Here is a 22,343-nt window from a genome sequence, read left to right on the forward strand (position 1 = left end):
TGTCCGACACGTATCGCCGCGAAAAACTGCAGGTACTAGGATGTCAACGCCGGAAGAACGAGATGTTCTCAAATGCCTTGTCCAACAAGTATCCCGGGCTTTTTACGAGGCCAAGTATACCATCATTATGGACCAGCTCGCACGACATCCTGTGTAAGTAAAAAACAACGACGCAACAGAAATCCTAATCTCCCATGGCAATGAATTTGTTGCTAAAGTTCTTTTCCTTCTTGGGTCATTCGATCTGTAAAGGCTGAAGGACGACGACTTGGCGAGTAGGATGGGTTTGCAACCGAAAGAGCTGAATAAAGTCATTGCCGTCCTCTCGAACGACTCTTTAGTTAGAGTGTGAGTCCTCCATTTTGGAACATATTCTTGGCTGACTTTCGAGATTAGATACCGGCAAAATGAATTAAAAGAAGGAGCGCAGCGAGCAGTTGGGAAGCAATACTATTATATCGACTACGCTCATTTCTGCAATGTTGTCAAATGGAGAATAGCCAAAATGCACCACAAGATTGACTCTACTCTCCGGAACGTAAGTACAGTTCCGTTCAAAGCTGGTTGTTGCAGAATTTCATGTGTCTCAACAGGAACTTGACAACAAAGGCTACATCTGCCTCCAGTGCAAACAATCATATACGCCCCTCGACGTGGATAAGCTGATGGACTTTGCGCGAGGTGTATTGGTGTGTGAGATATGTCACGCGGAGGTGGTGGACAATGAGAATGCAGAGAACGTGCAAGGGAGTGAAGATCGTATGTCGAGATTCAACCACCAGATGCGATTTATTTTGGCTGGTTTGAAACAGACTGAATCGATGGTGTTACCTTCGTCCGTCTCTCTCAGAAATCCATGTTTTAAAGCACTTCTAATCTCCCGTCCCCCTCAGGTTTGATGCCGCTGCATGGATTAAAACCAACCTATTAGTTCGAGAAAACGGTGACTCTGCTCAAACCACCGGAGATCTCAAAATTGCAGGGTCAGGTCCCAGTGCTGCTCGAGACGATGGGATTGGCATCGTTATCTCGAGTGATAAGGATGAAGCGACGATGCGCATGGAACGAGATGCTCAAGCGGAGATCAAGCGACAGCAGAATGCTTTGCCTGCGTGGCACTTGAAGAGTACGATATCCGGGGACTTGACAGCGCTGGGTGTGAAGGAGAACGCGAGGGCAGAGGCTGCTGCTGCGATGCAAGAGTCAATATCGAGTTCGAACGATGATATTTTGAGAGGGTTGGGTGTGGTTGGCTCGAGGCCTGTGAATGGGGTGAACGCAACACAAACCACAGCCTTGTTGACGGTGGACCAAGATGTTAAGCCGCAGATACACCATGAGGCCGATTGTGAGCGTCATCATGTCCTTAATGAACTTCTCCTCACGTTTTTGTCTCGCTCTCTCAAAGATTACGAACAGTATTACGCCTCGCTGGCCGCTTCTGCCGCTGCTTCTGCAGTAGCTACTCCCTCTGGGTTAAGTTTACCAGGCAGTTCTGACTTTGACAATCTTGAGGAGGAGGAAGAGGACAGGAAACCAACGACTGAATATCTGAACTCGTTGAACGACTATAGGAAGCGTTCACGATCAGGGGAGGATGTTGGATCTTCTGGTAAGACAAAGCAGGCGAAATTAGAGGAATCCACATCTCGGGTCAATGGGGTCGCCGCGAATGGGAGTGCCTCTATGAGTATGAGTTCGCGGACAAAGGACCTTAACGGGGCTGCGAAGGTCGTACACGATCCCCTCGTCCCTGGTGTGTACAAGATTATTCTATTTATTCAATGCGTTAAATACTTTCAACAGTGAACGGTATTTCCAAACCGTTATCAGAAGTGACGGAGGAGGATCACGAACTGATGTCTCCCGAAGAGTACACCGCATATTTCGAGATTTTGCAGGCCCAGGAGGAGGTTTATTAACCGTATTATTTTATGTGTCTGTCCATGCATTCATTTGTCGACTATGTAGTTGTACAATTTTTTGTACGGTGACCTTCCTAGAAATACATACTCAAAATTGAATAGTAAGTCCATGTTTAGACTTGGCGACGTTACTGTACGAATCACCATCACCGAAATGAACCGTCTTTCCTCAGAACTACCTACTTGCTGAAAGTCCCTTCAAAAATCACAGAAGAAGCATGGAGGGAGAAATTTTCTCAGAAATTCGACTCCCGTGTGGACGTAAGGTGCAGAATCGCCTAGTGAAGGTGCGTTCAACCAATTTCAATGATTGCTCTTCTAAAACGACATTAACCGCAGGTGGCCCTATATGAGCACCTTAGCCATCTCTTGGGAGGACCTCCGAACGAGTATCACTTTGCATTATACTCAACCTGGTCGAAAGCCAATTGGGGAATGATATTAACAGGCAACGTTCAAGTCTCGCGAACACATCTGACGCTTGGCCGTGACATGGTAGTCCCGTCAGTGCTGGACGAGAAAGGACTACATCCATACAGGAAATTGGCGGAAGTGATTCATGAAGGTGACGGAACTCTCGCCATAATGCAACTGAGTCATGCTGGCCGACAATCCTGCAATTTCCTCGGCGGACGATACCCTTTTATTCCTCCCCTAGCTCCCAGTGCTATACCAGTCGCTTCGAGCACAACTGGGATCGTCTCGTGGCTTTTTCATCGGCTTCTATTCCAAACCCCTCGCGCCATGTCGTCGTCAGATGTAGAAGGCGCGATTTCGGATTTTATTCGTGGAGCAGAATTGGCTATCCTTTCAGGTTTCGACGGTGTTCAGCTACATGTTGCACATGGATGTAGGCTGGTTTCTTTTCTTTTTTTTATCACTTCATCGGCTGACGGTGATATTTTAGACTTGCTGGCCCAATTCATGTCCCCGAAAGTCAGTCTTCCCGCCCTTTCAACGATTGATTTGACGAAAAATACTGTGTTTACCAGTCCAACAAGCGTACTGACACCTATGCGTGCCATTCGTTAGCTCTGCTGCAACGTATTATATCGGGAATACGGAAGATGGCACCAAGTGGTTTCATTCTCGGACTCAAGTTAAACACTAGTGATTACAGTGTTATCGGAGAGAAATCAGTGCAAGAGGAGCGTGTTCTAGAACATCTGCTTACTCTGGCCTCGTGGGGCACCATCGACTTCATCGAAATCAGTGGGGGAGACTACGATAATCCAGGTATTTCCACTGTGTTTACGATCAGGCATGGTATCTAATTCCTTAGAATTCATGCAAAGCGCTTCGACGTCTCCAAGGCAGGTTTTCTTCGCCAACTTCTCCTCAAAAGCTGTACGGGCGTTATCGTCCGCCCAGATTCCCTCCTCCCCGCTCATTCTTCTGACCGGCGGGTTACGTTCCCCCGGCCAGCTGCTCACTGCGCTATCGTCGAAACACGCTCATTTGCTGGGGGTGGGGAGGGCCTCCATTTTGTGTCCAGATCTCCCTCTAGTCCTCAGGTACCGGCTGGCGAGCGATACAGGTGAAGAGAGCTATTTTCCATTTAAACCTGAGCCTGATCTACGGTTGCGATTTAATGATCGACGTCTATGGTCTTGGCTCTGGATCCTGATCCCCAAAATCAACCTGGTCGGTGCCGGACTAGCGATGGCATGGTATGGAATGGTGATCCGTGGCTTGGCTAGTCGTAAACCAGGTTCGACCCAAACTAAACCTCGAAAAGATCATTACTCGGTTGGAGGGCTCGAAGCAATCCTTAGAATGTGGATATGGCCCAGAGCACCTGAATTGTTATCGATTCGATTGGAAGCTACCGTCATTATCGTTATACTCGGGTTGATTTCTTGGGTGTTTTCAGCGCTTCGGGTGTGTACCAAACGTCTGGCCCGTTTTTCTTTTACGCACGCTGACGAGATACAAGCAGCGGTGATAGGGATCCCTCTCCGAGGTCGTCAGCTGTATGCACCTTTCATTCAGATAACGCCCCAAGTTCCGACGTACCCTTATGGCCGAATTGGTTCGATGCAGCCCTGAAAGTAGCCGGTCTTTCCGGGTACCACCGGACAACACCTTGGTTGATGCAATTGAAGAATCTGGGAGCCCTCTACTTTAACCAATGGTTGAATGCGGGCTTGATTTCACTCATCCAGGGCTGTCGGCTTGCATATTGAACATGCGAAGCAGGGTTATCCAACGAATTCCAACGTCCTAATTTCCAGCCAGCTGTTTTGACAATTTAGATGATCTCGCTCCAGAATGATAATTATCATAAAGAACTACACCTCCATAGTGTTGGGATGGGGCCTGATGGTCATCAGACCACCCTTTGGCACACCTCTGGTTGACCACGAACCTCTCTGTCGACGCTAAACGTCTGGGGCATGTTTTTCGCACTCGTCACAACCCGGAGTCGAAAAAGGTCAGGGAAGCTCAACAAAGGGCTTGAGAAGAAACCCTGAGTTCGGAGCCGGTCGTGTCGGTCTTTCCAAAGACATACCGCGTATATCATCTTTGTTCAATCGCCTCCTTCAGCTCCTTCCTTCGCCACTGATGCTACTCCTTCCTTTAGTCCCATTGTTCCTTACTGCGTCTTCTTTTGCTTTCCCTATTGGTTTCGGGAAAGGCTTCTCCGGCCTTGTCGAAAAACTGAATTGTAACTGCAATGAGTCGCTTTCCATAGATGACACAGCTGGTCTTCCGGCCCCGCAACACCCCGTTTCTTTCGTTCTGCTTGGTGTGGGGACGCAAAATTATACGTGTTTTAATGGCACTTACGCATACGTTCTCTGTTAAAAGTGCTTGATCTTGAACTGACCATGCTGCTTCTGTTCAGGACCACCGGTGCTGTCGCAAAACTTTTTGATCCTTGTTCACAAAGGTCCCTGACCTAGCATTTGAGCTCTGGAAGTATGCACCTCCATCAATCCCTGCAGAGACCGTTTTGGAGAACCTTGGTCAAATCGGCTCAAAGTGCACCTTGGAGATCACTACTTCACCCAAGACCCAACAGGTGGTATTCGTCCCAAATGGGACGCTAAATCTGCAGCGTTCAAAGGAAATGACCAGGCCTTCGTGTATGGAATGAAAGCTGAATCCGTAGCTGCACCATCGAGCAGCTCCGATGTTAGTTGGTTACGTTTGACCAACAGCGGTGGATCACTCGCATGCGAAGTCTACCGCATGTATACCAAAGGTGGTCAACCTCCTGCCTCGGTACGTGACACACATGCGTGCTGTCGCCCTTGGGCCTCATTACTCGTTTTAGTGCACCCTAGGTCAAACTGTTGCCGTGAAATACACCGCAATATATTGTGTGTATTGCTCTTCCAACTTGTGTTGTCTTCCTCTGATTCTTGCCTTTCGATCAGACCTCACGGGCGGAAACATCAAAAAGTAATCTACTTTTCTTTCTCATGAAACACCCTTCAACCAGTCACCCTTGGAAAGGAGTGTCAATTACCAATACATTCATTTACTACACTCACTGATACATTCCTTGATATCAACATAAATTCCTTCTTTTGATACGAAGGGGGTTTTCGACCTCGTATCCTTTCGACCTCATATAAACAGCTTGAAGTTTGAATGAAACTCAGATTTATACCTTAGAACCGACGTTCAAGAACCAAAAGCGGGACTGACCGCTACCGTGCGTAATTTTATGCTGTTGAACACGGTACGGCTAATGATATCGTCTTTGGAGCCGAGAATGTATCCAGAATAATATACGTTCAATACACTAGCTCTCACGAAGAGAGAGAAGGGGGAAAAATTGAGCCACCAGACCAAGAGTAGTCTGAATCGAGTTTTGTGGATGACTGGCCTGTGGAGCAGTCCAGCCATGGAACCACAAGCCGCGAAGTGCACTAAAGGACCAAGACACAGAATTTTCAACGCTCTCATCGAACGCTGAATAGTCTCTTGACCCGTTCCTCGCAACATGTCCCAAAGTGGTATGTCCGACATCCTCTCCTCCTTGGGTAGGAATCTTCGAGTGTAGAAAATCGGGGACCACCGAGTTTCTGGTACGTCGCTGCAGTCATTTTACAACTGGGCCCAGCTAGAGCCAATCACAGAGGAATGGAATACTCAGACCTTAGCCCGCTCACGAAAAAGGTGTCTCGAGTCGCAAAACTCAGGCAGCTTGTACGAAGTGAGCCTCGCGGCTTTTGGACTGGTGGTGGGTGAGAAGAAAAAACAGACGAGGGAAGGAAGAGGTGTGAATTATTACGTAATGGAATAGATAAAGTTAAGATAAAATACGGACTTCTTTCCACGCCATCGCGTTGTACATAGGATTCGACTGGGGAACTGAATTCTGGTTCATTTCATGTAACTTTCCTCTTAGGCCTATTATTTGACTGGCGGTCATGTCGTGCATTTTCCTCGAGTAGTAATACTCATTGAATTTGGTAATGTTCAGCCCAGGATCAAACACCGTTCGGTCAATCTGGATCCGGCAACCTCGTAATAAATGATGGTCCTTATCATCAAACAAACCACAGAAACCCGACGGGTGTGGACCAGGTCGCTATATTTGTCTGCAAGCCTGACAGATTGGTCTCTCAAATTCTCAAACCCTCGATTCGGACCTCCATCTGGACGTCACAATCATGATCATCGAACGAGTTCGAGAAATGGCAGCTCAGTGGACGACTGAATGATTGATCCCCAATATAGTGACTACGGTCATTCAATATCAATCTTCTCTCTAGCCCCAATTTGCACTTCATCAAGAGACTGGTCATGTACGAATAACCGCTTCAAGCCGACAGATCGGGCGTCCCGTGGCGTTATGAAGAGTGCAGTGAAGATGCCGAATTTGAAGTCGAATATCGCAACGTTTCATCAGCGAGAGGACCGTGGACTTGGTGTCCGAGAGTATTTCTGTCCCTCCACGGCATCTCGTCCATTACACACTTTCGTAATGATTGTAGAACGGGTTTCCTGGCAATCGACCTCCTCGACACGGTCGGTCCCCAATCTTCAACTCCCTTAGATCGTTCTGTATTGTGCTTCTTGTATGTCCTGGTGGTTCGGACCCGCGGTTGTGAGGCAGGGCACAGAGGTGCCGAATAACTAAAACAGCAACAAATCCTGTCTGGATAAATTCGTGACAGCTTGCTGAACTGTACGACATCCCACGGATCATCGTTAGAAAGCGAGCCGACTAAAGGATGTCGAAAACATATGCATTTTTGGCAGTGACAGAACGACTTGACTATGATCATGGATGTTACCCTGGGCGCTGCATACTTGTGCCCCAACTCCGGATAGATATCGGAGGACCTCTAGCACAACCCTTTCAGACGTAAGTTCTCGATGGTGACGTCCAACAAGAGACCCCTGCTTGTCCCAAACAGACATGAGTATCAATGATAGTTTACCTGACACCGGACTAGAATAGAGCACGCGCCTGACAAAAAAGGGTGTATGAAATATGAGTATGACAAGATATACTTTACCTGTTGCTGATGTACACGTACCACGTCAAACCGTGCGCTTCTGGTACGAGCAGTCTAAAGCAGATACTGTGAGCGATTCGATGACCCCTGGAAGAACCAAAATGGAGTAAATGTTCAACAGAATGCAGACTATCGTTGGAATGTATAGCGCCCATCGGAGGTTTCCTTTTGGAGGAGTATACCAGGAATACAGTCGCCAGCACAAGTGACATTCGGCTGTCGTGAAAATACGTTGCAATTCACTGTGCAATAGGGAGAGTGAGTTGAATTGGTCATGTGCAGCGTCTAAACATACAGTGCCCTATAGAAACCTGGAAACGCAGACCAGTTTCGGTGCGTTGAAGCCGAGGGGTTCCGAAGGACCCATGGCGCGGCAGGATCCCAGGCAAACTGCCCAAGCCGTGCCACCATCTTTGGTGTCCGCGTTGTTGCTGGAGGTGGATGAGAAAAGCTTGGAACGGCAGAAAGCAATAAATGTATTGTTTACTGATGGTGAGACTTGGTCCCCAAAAAGGAGACTTCGAGAAGAGAAGCAGCGATATACAGAATCAAGAAGAAGTGTTCAGAGTTTCCTGTATAATTGAGTGCCACATAACAAAATTTGCCAGAGTCGAACACAAGATCCAGGGGAGGGCGATGAAGCGAAATAAGGTTCAAGGCCAGTGACAGTTTTCGCCAATTTTTCGCACGTGTGGCGGCCAATTCCTCCTCTTCACCATTACCCATAGCACAGCGATAAATTCTTGAAGCAAAGGAATTTGCAAACATTCTGCAAGACCGTGATAGTTGAAGTTTGGGAGTAATCTGGGAGTCAGGTGTTGAAATTTTGCGGCACTGGCTGAGCTCGAAAAGTTGTTAGCGGACTGGATAATTTCTGAGCGGCGCTGAGTTGGCAAAATTCAGTCGGAGTGAGTACTCTCTGTCAAGCCAAATTTGTTCTCCTTGTCCTCTACTACCGCCATTCAGCAATGTATCTGACCATGTTGCTAGCTTTTATCAACGTTTTTTTTGAGCACTTTCTACCCAAGGGCAATGACAACTGAGCAGCCCAAATCGACAACAACAGAACAACCGCCTTACCCACCCCCTCATTTCGCGTTTGCTGGAGCTCCGTATCCTCCTCCTCCTCCTGGAGCTTTTCCACCAGCTTTTTTTGCTTATCCAACCCCTCCTGATGCTCAGCAAGCTGACTCGAATGGCTCTGCTGGTGGAGCTCCAGCTCCGCCGCCGTTTCAAGTGATGTATGGTCCTCCTGGGATGGTTTATGCTTTTCCACCCCCAGGTTCGTGCTGCTCGGCCGTCTATCGAGTCTGATTTGCCTTGAATCTGATTCTCTCTCAGTTGCGCCAGCTAACACACCACCACCCGGCTCAGCGCGCCCCAAACGTAAACAAGTCAAAATGGCGGTACGTTTAGATCGTGTATCTTACAGTTACCGGACCTAATCAACAATTATCAGTGTACGAATTGTGCAGCAGCATGTAAACGATGTGATGACGGTCGCCCTTGTGAACGATGCCAAAAATACGGCATCGCAGACTCTTGCGTAGATGGGCAAAGGAAAGAGAGAAAGAAAGGTGTCAAACGAGGTCCGTATAAACGGAAGAATAAAGGTGTCGATGGTTTTGGTGCGTATACGAAACGTGATAATCCCATCACTCCTTGAATCTGATACAAGTTTTGGAGTCTAGATTTCCCGCCGGAAGGTACTGAATGGACAGTTCCACCACCTTCTGCAGCCACCACCGCCGCAGCTATGCACGCCGTTGCACAGTTTGCTCCTCCTGAAGGTTTCTATCCTATTTACTACCCTCCTCCGGGGACCTATCCTCCTCCAGATGGACAAACTACTGCCGAGGGCACTCCGAGCGCTCATCCGCCTCCTATGATGCCGCTGTACATCAGTGGTTTTCCACCATACCCCTATGCACCTCCTGGAGCTGTTTTTATTCCTCCTCCAGGGACAAATCCGCCTCCACCGCCGAATGCTGCAGCAACTACCTCGGCCACTGCAGCCCCAACGACGGTCGAGGCTGGATCTGTGCCTGAGGCGGAAAAGAAAATGGACGACGTGCCTGGTGGACCTGTTGTGAATGGTGATAACGTTGATCCAGCGAGTACAACAGCTAATGGAAGTACCAAGAAACGCAAACAGTCAAACAAATCTGTGGATGGCAAGGCGAAGAAACTCCGAGCGTCGGCAAGTAGGGACTGCGATGATGGCGGTCTATCGACTGACGATTAATGGATGGCACGATAGTGCTGAAAATCCTAGGACATAGACAGTTACCATAGTACTTGCCGTGTTCTATTTTTCTCTCTTCCTCCATGCATTCTTTGATTCTTATCTTGATCTTTGTACAGAGATTCCAGACCCGGGCTGATGACTTCAACTGTTCTATCTATTCCACCTTCTCTTCCGTGGCACCTCGACCTTGAAATAGGCCTTAGTGTAGCTTTCTCAGCTACTCTGGACCTGCTTATTGGTCTAGAATCCCCAGAAGTGACAAACGGCTTTTGTATAAAGTTTACGTTTCTTTGTTGTATGTAACACTATGTGGACCTATTGTGCTATTGAATGTTGTTGACGTTGAGCTATGCTGCTGTATCTATTATCCACTGGGCGACTCCAGTTTTCCAGTGTATTGGATGGGCCGCAACTTGTTGCCTGCACATGTATGTACATGCCACGTACAAGTGAGCTTTACTTACATACTGAACACCATTTCAGTAACGTTTGTCTACTCTCGTCTAACTATCGAGCTGCCCGGTAAAACATCCACCAGTAATACGTAAACCACGTTCTCAAGGGGATCTCCTGGGATCTCGACGACATGATTTGATCCCATCAATACTCCTTCAAGTCATCCATGTCTATACTGATATCGAATCACGGCCCTCAGCCATGTTCATGCCTGCCCTCGTCCGTTCTCCGTCTGCGGGCAATGCGGGGAAGAGTTTCCGAAAGCTAATCCAACTGGGTCTCTCAACAGCCTTACGACAAAGTGAGTGTTCGAATTCAATGATTTTTCTTTGTTCCTCTGGCCATACCATGCCACTCACGTCGGTGCCATGCCACAAAAAATTTCCAAGGCACCGCCTCATGAATAACGTATTGCTCTGCTGGTTGCTCGCGTGCCAACAGAACTTGTGGAAAAGATCGAGCCTGTGAAAAGATCTGTTTGGTGGTTGCCATACGCTTTCATACCAGTGTAAAGAATTGTAAGCTCCACGCGTCAAATATTTGCTCAATATTTTTCACGGCGAGTACCTTTTTACCTATCTGTGTAATAGTATCTGAGTCAGATAACCTCTATTCAGACAACTCGTTTTAGAGATATTGCTCTGTATATATAGACCGTTATGTGATGGTCTTTTGGTATATTAACTTCAGGCCATCATCCCTTTCTTCTACTCTTTTCACCACCATGACACATTCTGAAGAAACACGGACTACGAAAAAGAGTGGACACTCGAGGAATCCTATGGCTTGTACCAATTGTCGGGCGCGTAAAATCAAAGTAAGCACTGTCGACTTGCCTCTACACGATGTTGCTAGCTAATGCATTCACCTATTAGTGCGAATCAAACCGACAACACCCTGAACGCCCTTGCCAAAGGTGTACGAATAGAAAACTTCACTGTGAATACGTCGCCATATCCCATCCACCGCCCTCAGCTGCCGGCGAAGCCTATAAACTAGAACAGTCCTCATCCCCAGACCCTCCCAGGCGCTCCCACAGCCGAGCAGCTAGCGGACATGTCCAGGTGTCTCAGCCGCGTTACTCCCCCGTATCCTCCTCATCTTCTCGGAAGAGCAGTCCGCGGAATGAATACGATTATATCCCTCCTGAACCCCACAGCTACCTTCTTTCTCAAGGGACCTACGCACCAGATCCCGGATCCACTCCCCGATATAACTCTTCTTATTATCCAACAGCTAATTACGGCCAGCCGAACGGTTTTTCGCAGAACGGAAACAATCAATTATCCAACTTGGCTATGAGGACCGCATCACATCCCCCATGTTATGTCGACCCTTCATTCGGTCTGAATCCTTCATTGGCGCAGGGTCAGGTAAACTTTGGCTCGGGAGCTGATTACCTGGCATGGAATAATGGTGCGTCGCTACCGGCACAAAGCCAGTTCTACTATTCGAGGTAAGCGTTGAGAATTTCCTTTTAGTCTATCGAGATGTTGACACCTTGATGTTTTTTTCTTCTCTACAGTGAATGCCGTTGTACAGGAGTGTACTGTACATGTGGAAATCGCCGGCCGTGAAACCCACCATTCCCTCCCTTATTTATTTTCAGGATACGCATCTAGCATCTACCTCACTATGTATTACACGCAGGCGACCTCATGTTGAATAGCACTCGCAGTTACCCTATACAAATTATAGTCTGTATATTCCTACGTATACAATAGATACAATTGCTTTCGTTCGTGCATGGATGTTGTTCACCCCTTCGCTCTCACGTTCTTACGCTATAATGAAGTCAAGGACATTTGATCCACAGTGACTGGTGTCCGGATATGTACATCAAAAAAAGATGAAGCGTTGCCTGGGCGCTCGCTGATCGTTTACTTATTATTCGTGAACCAGATCTCGAGATCGCCTCGATGAGTTTTAGGATATCTGGTTCCAAATTGCATACGTACTGCATGGATCTCAAAAGCGCAGATATTTCATGACCGACCGTTGTTCGGACACGGCCCTGCGTTAATATTACACATGTGAATATCGGATCCTTCAAAAGTTCAGATGGTGCAGTTCCACGGTTGCATGTCTTTTTACTTGTCATGAAACTGCCAGAACCGTTCTTTACCTGAGGGTTTACCTGCCCCGGATTTTCTCTTCTTCGAGGTGTCCAGCCACCGATTACGACGAGACGCGGGACATTGCAGCAACTGGGAATTCTTGAGAATGTGTACAGGTAGGGAATGGACTGCGTTCGTCGTCGATCGTTATCACAGACACAATAACATGCCTTTCCACGGATTTTGGGGCAGCGACAAAGTGGGTCAGCTTGATTCAATGGGGTTTCAGGGCCTGAAATCTGTTTGATTGACAAGTTCCTACCTACACTCTTCGTTCCACAAATGTATGAAGTGACAGAAATAGATCGTTGTATTGGGGGTTGGATTAGGTAGGTACGACTGACCAGTTTTGTACGGTGGCTCTAGAGAAATCCAGTCGACTGACCTCTTTCAATCCGGCACGACTTCCGGGATCAAGTAACTCCGTCCTAATGAGAGATAGATCTCCGAGTCTCAGCACAGATAGGTTAAAGCGTTCAACAAACAGGCCCAAGACTTTCAACGTGAGGCTCATCGGATATGACGCCCGAGAGATTGGAGAAAGCAGGATTGTGGAAGGATGGCCTCCCTCAATACATACGGCTCCGAAACAAATTTTCGTGGTAGGAACTAGACATCAGCTTGTGACAGGCCATGACTCGGTTGATCCCTCCCATGGATCTTCAGGTATTCATAGCGAGTACTCGTAATCCAAGGGAAAGGACCTAGTACTCTTGACCGAGAAACCGACTTCGTGACGGACCGTCGGGCACCTCTAGGCCAAGAAGTGTCTGTGCTTGATCCAGACACGTCTTTTACAAGTCTTGATGCAACCTTGTATTTGGCTTGATAAACAGGCGGGTATTGCGGGATTACCGGCAGCTTAGGCGTATGTTGATCCTCGTCCATGGCCGAAAGTCAGAGCTGTTTGGCGACTGACAGAACGGTGGCTGTAGACTGGCCGCTAGTCCTCCGAGATGTCACCGAAAACGGAGGCATTGTTCCAGGTGACTGACATTCAATCTCCACTAGCAAAGGAGTGGCGCAGATACCGGAGTCCTTCACTCACGCCCTGACTGGGGTGGAAAGAAATGTGTCACTAAAGCTTTGCAGTGAGATGAACAAAATCGGGCACCTCCTGGCCATGGTAAGATCTTTGGTTGCTAGCTCACACATAATCAGGCAAGCCCTGCGCCGCGTTTAGTAAACCATCGCCAACACACAGGCAATAATATATTTGGAAAGACGCACGTATGTCAGTCAATTCAACTTTCGTGGCGCCTTGTCGTCTTTTCTTTTTGCATCCGTTGAGTATAGATCAAAAACAAGTACTGATGAGGTAGTGGTTCCCATCACTCCCCAGGATTGCCAGGCTGGAAGCATGCGATCCAAAAAAAGGAAATAAGAAGTTACTGTTTCGTACCTAGAAAACTCACCGTTCGACCGCTGCGTTCCTTCCGGCAGTGTGGAGTGTAGTTGTCAATACGCTGTCGAATGACGTCTGCCAGGTCGAAAAAATAGCCATGACTCAGTACTTAGAACCCTTGGAGGCAGTAGGAATCAATCACTACGTAAGATTAGAAATTGAGCGAGGTAACAGGAAATAGAAATAAGACTCACAGACTTACGAAACCAATTGCTAGCGCTCATGTTTCGACGACGAAGGAGCGATGCCTGAGACTTGACTACGAATACAGCTTTGCTCGTCACCGTCAGACCCGGCAACCGGTTAATAGGCTTGGTGCGTGTCTTCTGGGGAAATTTTTTGAACAAGTTGTCTCGCTGGCACTAGCTGCCGTATTGAATAAGGTACAAAGCCGTTACCTGGAAAAGAAATGAGTAAGTCCCATTTAACGACGAAACCAACGTGGAACTGCCAATGGAATGGAATGAGGGACTTACCTATTGAGACCTGACCTTACAACAGTCTACAAAACATTAACGAGGTCCGGGCATCAAGGATATGCGGTGACGGAATTTCCCATCATATCCGCCGTCGGGCTGCGGATGGAGTCCTGTAGTCAACCAATGCATTGCTCGTAAGCCAATATGTAGCCTGAGCTGTGAAAGCAAGCCTACTGACAATGAGCCTATTGTTTTAGACAAGAGTCACTGGCAGTGATGTAGCTATCCGATGAGATCAACCGAGAGGACTGAAAGCGGAGTGTAGGCTGCCATCAGTATTCCTTCTGTTTACGGGACCAGGAGTCAAAGCGGAGCGGTCCTATTTACGCCCGAAAGTGATGGAAGGTCTGGTTCAGACCGTGAGTCGGACTCGGCCACAGGCGGGTCTTTCGGGGGTTATTGTGATAGTGGGAGAAGGTAATGCCTGGATAGCGAAGCGGCTGGGGAGTGGTAACTCTTTCCTGTACCAGTTCCGCATCAGCTCTCCTCGAAGACTTTTTCAACCATTCGGACGTCTGCAACCAACCATCAGCAGTGATCGTACGGTGGATATAACAGAGCTGAAAGAGAGGGGATCGATTTCCGGCGTGCCAACTGACGGATAGGTACAGGGGCAAGCATGCATAGTAAGTATGTGCCGAAGATTTCGTAGACGGAATGTGGGAGTTGAGACCAAGAATATTCAACTTGTTTGAATGGCAGAACCGACCGTCAGTCTTCACGTCTCTAATAGACACGAATAAGGGTCGTCAAGCTGGTTAATCGCGGTGTGTATGGCTAAAGCTCGTGGGGTGACTGTATATGTGAATGGAGTACGAAGCTAAAAAGAAAAAATGGGATCGCACTTACTGGAAGTCTCCGGTTGATTCGTTGCATTTCTACGAAATTTTCTCCGCAGTCGCAGCCGATTGATATGAAACACTTGGTCGATATTCTTTACAGTTGCCGACGATTTTAATCAACGACCTTGGTGATTAGTAGATGTGCAAGAAGCCCACTGCCAGTACGCAAGCCCTTTGCTTTTCTTGAAGCCTTTTTGCAGCCGATTCGAAATGGAGGGTAATAATGTATGTTGCAGTGATGCTATGCGACCCGTACTACATAAGGTGAAAAATGCTCAAGCGCTGTCATTGCCAGGCAATGATTATGAAGGCCATCAAGTTCAGTGAAGTCTCACGTGTTCCGCCAAAACGCCCAGGTTGTTCTTCCGTCCACTATGGCTGACTTCTATGAAACTCAGCTCCTCTGGCTGGCCGGAATATGCATCGTCTCTCTGGTCTGCGAGAACCGAATCTCAAAAAGGAAACAAAGGCTCAACTCTCGGGACAACGCCAATGAGAAACGCGGGGGCTCGATGCACACGTTGATGCGTCAATATCTCGTCGTGTATGCGATAGTCATGGGTACGTGTGGAAATCCACAGTTTGCATCCAATCTACTTAGTCAGTATTAACGTTCTAGCGGCGGATTGGCTGCAAGGGCCTTACGTGTATTCCTTATATCGAGAACAATATGGATTTTCGGAGAGAATGGTAGCAGTATTGTTCGTGACAGGCTTCATCTCTGCGGGATTGACTGCGCCTCTTATTGGTGTATGGGCAGACCAATAGTGAGTAAAAGTTATCTCCTCGTTTCATTCAAATTGAAAGAGCTGCAGTGGTAGACGCCGTATTTGCCTCGCTTTCTGTGCCACGTATACCCTGACATGTTGCTGCATACTCGTCCCATCGCTTCCGGCTCTTTTACTTGGACGCGTTTTCGGTGGAATTTCGACCTCAATCCTTTTCTCAGCATTTGAATCATGGGTCGTTTCCGCGTCCAACTCCCTCGCTCTGCCGCAGTCAGATCTCTCTCTCATCCTTGGCCGTGCAACCCTTACCAATGGCTTTGTAGCTACTGGAGCTGGGGTTTTGAGCAACCAACTTGTTGGTTTCACCAATTCCTTTGCGTCGCCCTTCGTTGGAAGCGGGGGGTTGCTCATCCTTGCGTATGCGGTAATTCGAGGTACTTGGACGGAGAACTATGGAAGCTCGGAAGGGAATGCGTCAGCCGATCTTTTCCAAATCAATCGTCTGGGACAAGCGTGGAAGATTGTACGAAAGGGTGAGCTTCCAACTTATCAAGGCCAACCGTACATAATGTTGACTTCGTTCTAGACCCGTTCCTCCTCGTCCTTGGTTTCACGCAAACATGCTTCGAGGGAGGCATGTATCTCTTTGTTTTTCTCTGGGTTCCATCCTTACAAGAAGCGACCAAATCCTATGACCCGCTCCCGCTCGGATACATATTCTCAGCATTCATGGTCAGCATGATGCTTGGCTCATTAATATACACCGTCATAGTCACCCATCTGAGTCCACCGAGCGAAAGATCCTTACCCAACCCCTCATCCACTTCACTGGCAACTGGCGACAACTCTTTGACACTGCACGCCAAGCTGAGCAGCGCCGTCTGTGCGGTTAGCGCCCTGGCCCTCGCTCTCAGTGTTACCTCAGAGGACGAGAAGGCCAGGTTCTGGGCATTCTGCACATTCGAGGCATGCGTTGGGATGTACTATCCCGTGCAAGGTATGCTGAAGGGAACATTGATCTCTGATGAGCACAGGGCAACCGTAAGGATCATATTTCTCAAACACTATGAAAGTCTCAGCTCCCTTTTCTCTAGCTTTCTGCACTCTTCCGAGTCCCATTGAACATATTTGTTGTGGTGTCGTTACTCACCGGCGTCTCGTCTGCACGATACGCTGTTTTGTCGGCCACTTCGCTTATGCTGGCCGCATCGTCCGTTTTGACTGGATTGGTGGTCGTTAGCCGCGCAGATGCGCACCATGCAGGTAAACCACGTCACCCTCTTCGCGGGTAGATAGGAGTAAAAAACAAGAAATGACCTCTTTGCAGGATCGGCATAGCCGTTGAGCCTGCAGAAAAATATGCCAGATGGACAAAACGACCACGGAAGGAAGCCCAACCAACGAAGTAGAACTACTAAAACACTCACTCGACGGTCTATCACATTTTCGCTCACTTTCGTACACCCTACTTCCCCACCCTACTTCTGTCCCAGTATATTACACCTCATCTTCGAAAGACTATAATTTATTATAGATCGAAACTCCAAGTTTTCACGCCCGAGTCGATCAGTTCCTTTCTCTACTCTATATACCACACACATTTTATGATCGTCATATGTGAATCATATTCATTGATTGAGCTCAATAAATAGAGGTTTGGATAAATCAAAGCCCGGAGAAGTTGACGAACATCACCGTCGACGTCGACAAAACGGCAAACTTCGGCGTATAATCAGCTGAACCACGTGACGACTCAAACGACACGTCCGAGTGTCTCTGCCTCCTCTCTTTACGACCTCCTTCCCATCTTACCTCCATATCCCCCTTTCATGAAATGGCCCGCTCAAAAAAGTTAGAAAACGGACCGCCATCCTTACGCACTCCCAGCCCTAGCTCTTCCTCACCTGACCGACCGGTAGGACCCCTTAGCATCCCTGTCGCTCTGGAAGACAGAGAGGAGGTCAAAATAAACAACGCGAACTTGACAGAACTGAAAAATGCTTGTGATGATGCTGTAAAACGTGTAAGCTTCAGTAAATGTCCCTCTTTTCCTTGATCTTGCTAAATTTCCCATTCATACGACGAAACAGTATCTATCGCGACCCGAATTATTCAAACAGATCTACTTGCATGCAGATGTACGATTAGGACTGGGATGGGCGAGTGTTTTTGTTGCTGCAGGTACAGCGTTATATGGGTACAAGGTCGATTTCGAACAGTCGAAACCTGTCGTGTGGGCGGGGCTCCTCTTGTGAGTCTAGTCATTTATTTTCTACCGGGGTTAACGACAATTCCCTAGATACATGCTCCTGACAACGCTTCAAACATTGTACGCCTACTTCGTTGAAGGTGATATCGTTTATTCGGGGAAGAGAAAAACGTTTGCGCGAAGGGTACGTTCCGTGTGAGTTACCTGTAAGGAGCCTTTTTTAATTCATTTGTGGTTATTATAGATTGTCTCCGAAAGGATCACTCTCTCCTCACGTACTAGACCGGTTAAAGGAGTACAACCACCAGCATATGAAGTTGGGGTCACATACGTTCGTTCGACGAGTGGTGGCAAGTCTCTTTTGGCCAAGGGTAAAACCCGGGGACTCAAGGAATACAATGCACTTTTCGGCGAACAAGGTACAATGGATCAAGAAAAGTTCGAGAAGTGGGTTGGCGAGTTGGTTGAGCAAGCCATGGAAGGAAAGTCGTCGTGAATGTAAGTTAATCACACTGTGCTCCATATACGCGCACCCATCCCCTTTGGTTCGTCCTCCTATTCATTGTTAACCTCAGGCACCCTGCAGGTTAATTTGGGTTACATTTACGTCATGATACCTTCGTGATTTAGCTTGTATCAGGTGTCTCAGTTCATAATTATCAGTGTAATGGTCCACTTTCTTTCGTCGTTCTTGGAATAACTCGTTACCAATACTTTCATATTGCTATGTCTCGTGTAGCCGTTCCTTATTCAGTTCACATGAACATAAAATATATACGACCCAAATACTTTGCACTCGATCTCAATCGCACATCATGGGAGAATTGACGCACGCGCGGGACTTCACAAGAGATAGTTAAAGGTCAACTGCAATGATTAGGGTACTCATGTCAAGCTTCGGTGATAAAACTTGCATTCTCTTGTGGAACTCTATCGCCTAGTGGTTGGCTGGCTTGATTGATGGAGTTTTGTCAATAACTTTGAGTGAATCTGCACCAAAAATATGTAGCCGTCCACCAGAATGAAACGCCCCTACTATTCATAGAAGTGTCAATTCATAGTATACGGAAGTGATCAGCCCCTGCTCTGAGACTGTGTTCAGTAAGTGGCGTTCCTCTTCAGTGCATCAACCTTAGAATGACAATGTCGCCCAGAGCTCCAGGTGCAAACGGGGCAAAGGGAACTCCTGTGGAATCGGGATACGACATTTGTGGGAACCACAGATCCTCCGAGTGTCGCAAACGCTCCTGCCTCATGAGACGAGCGATCCGCACGGGACGATCACGCTGAATATGTGCCAGTGAAACGGAGCTTCCAAAATATCGTTAGTGTTATGGTAGTTGGTACGCATGATAGAGAAGGTGGGTAGCTACTCACACCGGGACCTCGTGACTGGCGTGGGTCTGGTGTGTAGCGTTGCTGCCATCACCAATCATGTCCATCAGAAGCTCAAGGTCACAGTAAGGTCGTTTAAGAAAATAACATCACACCAAAGGATTCCTTCCTCATTCATGGTGAAATAACTTACTAATGTACATCCGGTCCTACCCATATCACTCAATTCCCAGGGCGTCGGGTATGGTTGCTTGCTTAATCGCCCTTGCACGCCAAAAAGTTGTTACCACCAGCACCGGTGTGAGTGATGACACTGCCAGTTAGAAGGTCAAGGGTAAGTCAGCTTCCAACGCGCCCCATAGGTGAGAACATATCTTACGCGCAGTAGACCCCGTCGCTCGAGAAGACAACACGATCAGCCCCTGGGCTTCCACCGTTGTATGCGCCAGACTTTAGGATGGGGTACTGCAGCTAAGTTCAGCACCATGATACAGCGGGGGCATTATGGACTGACTTCTTCGAATACGGTCTTTCCCGTACAAAACATCGGGAGACCCTCCCGATTTTCGAATATGTGTGGGTAGCTATCTGGAAAAGAGGGGAGTTATTGAATAACATCTACCCCTCGAAACAACCTACCGCTTCCTATCGGGCTGTTCAAATGGCTGACACCGTTCGAAACCGCCGACACGACTTGAGAGACTGTGTAGACATTCGAACCGCAGGTAACCGATCCTGATGGTAGGGATCTGGATTCGACAGGACTGGCTACAGTCACCGAGAGAAGAGAGCCGAGTAGAAGGAGGTAGGCTTTGAACATCCTAATCTTCTGGTGTTCCAACTCCTTGCTCGTGGTCTTATACATGAATCGAAGAGATCGGCTTGCTTCTCGGCATTGTTGAGCATGCGGGACTGTACATTGTCTGGATCATAAAAAAAGGTAAGTCTACAATGATTGGTTTTGGGAAGCAGAGAGACCATGCGTACTCGAGTCGACCAACGTGCGCTGCTCAGGTGATAACGCCTGAAGTTTGAACCACGGTGTCTCCTGTTATCGGTACAAAGTCACACATACAGTGAATTGAAGGTACTTTGAACTCTAGCGCCTAAAAGAAAATTGAGACGAGAGCACTTGAAGTTCTAAAAGTGGAGCAAGATCCTGGGATGATGGCCCAAAGCGAGCGGATCACACGTTCTAATTCTCAGCCTTCAAATTCTCATAGCCACCGCCAGGATGCATCGATAATAGTTGAGTTGCACGTTCGCAAGCGGTTTATAGTAACGTCGACATATCAGAAGGTCGTGCTTGAAGAGTCGGGGCATCAACTGGTAAGGATAAATATTCATTCACGAGGAAAGCACACAAATACTTTACGACTTCGATTTGCTTCCTCTTCCTCTTCGCCAACCTTCCTCCGGATGTGAAAATCATTTGCGTGAAATGGTCGCGGAAATTAAACCACTGTAAGGTATTATTTAGCTGGAAGAGGGCAGTAACTGCAAAATACCGATACCTCGGTGCGGATACTGGCATAAAGACTTCGGCGTTTGAACTAAAAAACAACTGTTCAGTTACCAATAACAACGCGCACAGAAGATAAAGAGCAGTGGATGAAGCACTGTGGTTCGCTCATACAGTAGCAAACCTGGGCTTTAGGAAAGAGATATACACATACGGGGTCAAATTGTCCACTTGAATATATTTCATGTCCACCGGAATGAAATGCTTGTTAGGTAAAGCATACGAAACGCTCGCTACTCCTGGATGATCTTGAACTATTTGGGTAGCCATCTTGTAGAGAGTTGCCTAGCAAATAATGAATGCAAGTTACATGGTCATAAGGGACGAGTTTCCACAATGAAGTAAAGATGGGGAGTAGAAGAATGATGCGAGGAACGAAGAGCAGCCTACAACGGAGATTGGATACATACCTGAACGCTAGCGCTGTCGTCCTGAGCAAATACTTCCAACGTGACTTTTCTGGCTTTATCAGGAACACTGGTATCCCACACAGTCCCCACTCCTTGACCATCTGCGACAGGAATGTTAAAATCTAGCTTGTCGTCCCTCTTTGGACATGGAAGTTCAATAGGAGCGAATGTATAATTCAAATCGACCGAAGTGGAGAAGATGCGATCATCCACCTCGACGAGTGTAGTGTATTCGTCTCTGACGAAGTTGGAAAAGGATGAGCCGGTTGACTTGAGTACTAGTGAAGTAAGAGCGATTTTAGTACAGCTTTGACGACCTCAGATCGGCGAATGAACACGAACTCACCGAGTAAGTCGGTGATACCGGCACTGACTCGTCCAACGAGGTGGTTTTTGCCTGCGGATGCGTCTACCTAATGACCCATATCATTTTAAAACTTAGATCGGAAGGTCGGAAAGAGCCTTACCTCCACCTTGACGAACCGCTTCTCATCCCCATCTCGTAGGAACGAGTACGGGTGTTCTTTCGATTCGCTTCCATTATGTACCGAGATCCTCGACCACCTGAGTTGTTCGACCGTGATGAATGCCTTGTGCAAGTGGGAGTACTTAGACACGAGATGGACGCCGAGATGAAGTGCAAATCGTTCAGGAATCAGGACATGTGGTGAAACCTTCGCCAAATCTTGATCGTTTTTGACATCAGTATTGCCTCTTAAAGCGGCGAGAGAGTCGTACAATAGGTGATGTTCTTCACTAAAGCCAGCGATTTAACAGCTTGATGAATGGGCAGAAGTCGTTTGCGACTTACATGAATCGGTGGCGACCACAACAGAATTATCTGCTTTTGTGTAGCTATAATACAGTCCGCATAAATTTCAATTACTATTTGAATGCCAGTGGTACAGGTTCACCTAACATCGATATCCCCTTCCACCAGTACCGTGACGTTGTACTCGACGATAAGATGCAGACTTCCTTGCCTAACGACTCGCAAGACCCTAACTTTATCTTTCCCGTAACGTGCGTTACTGAGGAACGAGATTTCGGTAGACATTGAGGTAGTTCGAGAGATAAGACAATTGGTCCATGTCGGTCCTTCGTCGATTCAATAGCTGTGATATTCATGTCACGATCAGGCGTAACACGTGGCATTCGCACAGATCATTCGCGCCGACCTATTCCGC

The 22,343-nt window shown here is 47.7% G+C and overlaps 9 protein-coding genes across 9 annotated transcripts; 7 read left to right on the plus strand and 2 right to left on the minus strand.

The window, feature by feature from the left end:
• Positions 1-40: 40 nt before the first annotated feature.
• Positions 41-1,922, plus strand: E1B28_005754 (uncharacterized protein; the record flags this gene model as incomplete). The annotated part of the gene is made up of 7 exons (XM_043150336.1): positions 41-153; positions 253-348; positions 397-538; positions 594-835; positions 894-1,348; positions 1,409-1,756; positions 1,807-1,922. 7 exons carry the CDS (start codon positions 41-43, stop codon positions 1,920-1,922), a joined length of 1,512 nt encoding a protein of 503 aa, XP_043011423.1.
• A 221-nt stretch (positions 1,923-2,143) lies between these two features.
• On the plus strand, positions 2,144-3,870 carry E1B28_005755 (uncharacterized protein; the record flags this gene model as incomplete). Its single annotated transcript, XM_043150337.1, has 6 exons — positions 2,144-2,212; positions 2,265-2,775; positions 2,833-2,861; positions 2,918-3,161; positions 3,208-3,806; positions 3,865-3,870. 6 exons carry the CDS (start codon positions 2,144-2,146, stop codon positions 3,868-3,870), a joined length of 1,458 nt encoding a protein of 485 aa, XP_043011424.1.
• A 1,151-nt stretch (positions 3,871-5,021) lies between these two features.
• Positions 5,022-5,337, plus strand: E1B28_005756 (uncharacterized protein; the record flags this gene model as incomplete). Its single annotated transcript, XM_043150338.1, has 3 exons — positions 5,022-5,153; positions 5,206-5,251; positions 5,309-5,337. The coding sequence occupies 3 exons, from the start codon at positions 5,022-5,024 to the stop codon at positions 5,335-5,337; spliced, it is 207 nt and encodes a 68-aa protein (XP_043011425.1).
• Positions 5,338-8,437: 3,100 nt separating this feature from the next.
• E1B28_005757 (uncharacterized protein) lies at positions 8,438-9,650 on the plus strand (the record flags this gene model as incomplete). The annotated part of the gene is made up of 4 exons (XM_043150339.1): positions 8,438-8,687; positions 8,747-8,811; positions 8,865-9,033; positions 9,097-9,650. The coding sequence occupies 4 exons, from the start codon at positions 8,438-8,440 to the stop codon at positions 9,648-9,650; spliced, it is 1,038 nt and encodes a 345-aa protein (XP_043011426.1).
• A 1,123-nt stretch (positions 9,651-10,773) lies between these two features.
• On the plus strand, positions 10,774-11,686 carry E1B28_005758 (uncharacterized protein; the record flags this gene model as incomplete). Its single annotated transcript, XM_043150340.1, has 3 exons — positions 10,774-10,926; positions 10,985-11,565; positions 11,635-11,686. The coding sequence occupies 3 exons, from the start codon at positions 10,774-10,776 to the stop codon at positions 11,684-11,686; spliced, it is 786 nt and encodes a 261-aa protein (XP_043011427.1).
• A 3,591-nt stretch (positions 11,687-15,277) lies between these two features.
• E1B28_005759 (uncharacterized protein) lies at positions 15,278-17,331 on the plus strand. Its single transcript, XM_043150341.1, has 5 exons — positions 15,278-15,513; positions 15,572-15,719; positions 15,768-16,213; positions 16,267-16,721; positions 16,775-17,331. Exons 1-5 carry the CDS (start codon positions 15,327-15,329, stop codon positions 16,970-16,972), a joined length of 1,434 nt encoding a protein of 477 aa, XP_043011428.1. The 5' UTR covers positions 15,278-15,326; the 3' UTR covers positions 16,973-17,331.
• A 124-nt stretch (positions 17,332-17,455) lies between these two features.
• On the plus strand, positions 17,456-18,690 carry E1B28_005760 (uncharacterized protein). Its single transcript, XM_043150342.1, has 5 exons — positions 17,456-17,703; positions 17,771-17,931; positions 17,980-18,073; positions 18,134-18,387; positions 18,476-18,690. The coding sequence occupies exons 1-4, from the start codon at positions 17,515-17,517 to the stop codon at positions 18,383-18,385; spliced, it is 696 nt and encodes a 231-aa protein (XP_043011429.1). The 5' UTR covers positions 17,456-17,514; the 3' UTR covers positions 18,386-18,387; positions 18,476-18,690.
• A 789-nt stretch (positions 18,691-19,479) lies between these two features.
• E1B28_005761 (uncharacterized protein) lies at positions 19,480-20,089 on the minus strand (the record flags this gene model as incomplete). The annotated part of the gene is made up of 4 exons (XM_043150343.1): positions 19,480-19,537; positions 19,604-19,689; positions 19,739-19,812; positions 19,864-20,089. The coding sequence occupies 4 exons, from the start codon at positions 20,087-20,089 to the stop codon at positions 19,480-19,482; spliced, it is 444 nt and encodes a 147-aa protein (XP_043011430.1).
• A 450-nt stretch (positions 20,090-20,539) lies between these two features.
• On the minus strand, positions 20,540-22,239 carry E1B28_005762 (uncharacterized protein). The gene is made up of 9 exons (XM_043150344.1): positions 22,071-22,239; positions 21,968-22,011; positions 21,895-21,912; positions 21,624-21,841; positions 21,503-21,569; positions 21,157-21,434; positions 20,901-21,031; positions 20,739-20,777; positions 20,540-20,686 (listed from the first exon to the last, which is right to left on the minus strand). The coding sequence occupies exons 1-9, from the start codon at positions 22,211-22,213 to the stop codon at positions 20,653-20,655; spliced, it is 972 nt and encodes a 323-aa protein (XP_043011431.1). The 5' UTR covers positions 22,214-22,239; the 3' UTR covers positions 20,540-20,652.
• Positions 22,240-22,343: the final 104 nt, after the last annotated feature.

The sequence above is a fragment of the Marasmius oreades genome, chromosome 3 (genome assembly GCF_018924745.1).
Source record: "Marasmius oreades isolate 03SP1 chromosome 3, whole genome shotgun sequence".
NCBI lineage: Eukaryota > Fungi > Basidiomycota > Agaricomycetes > Agaricales > Marasmiaceae > Marasmius > Marasmius oreades.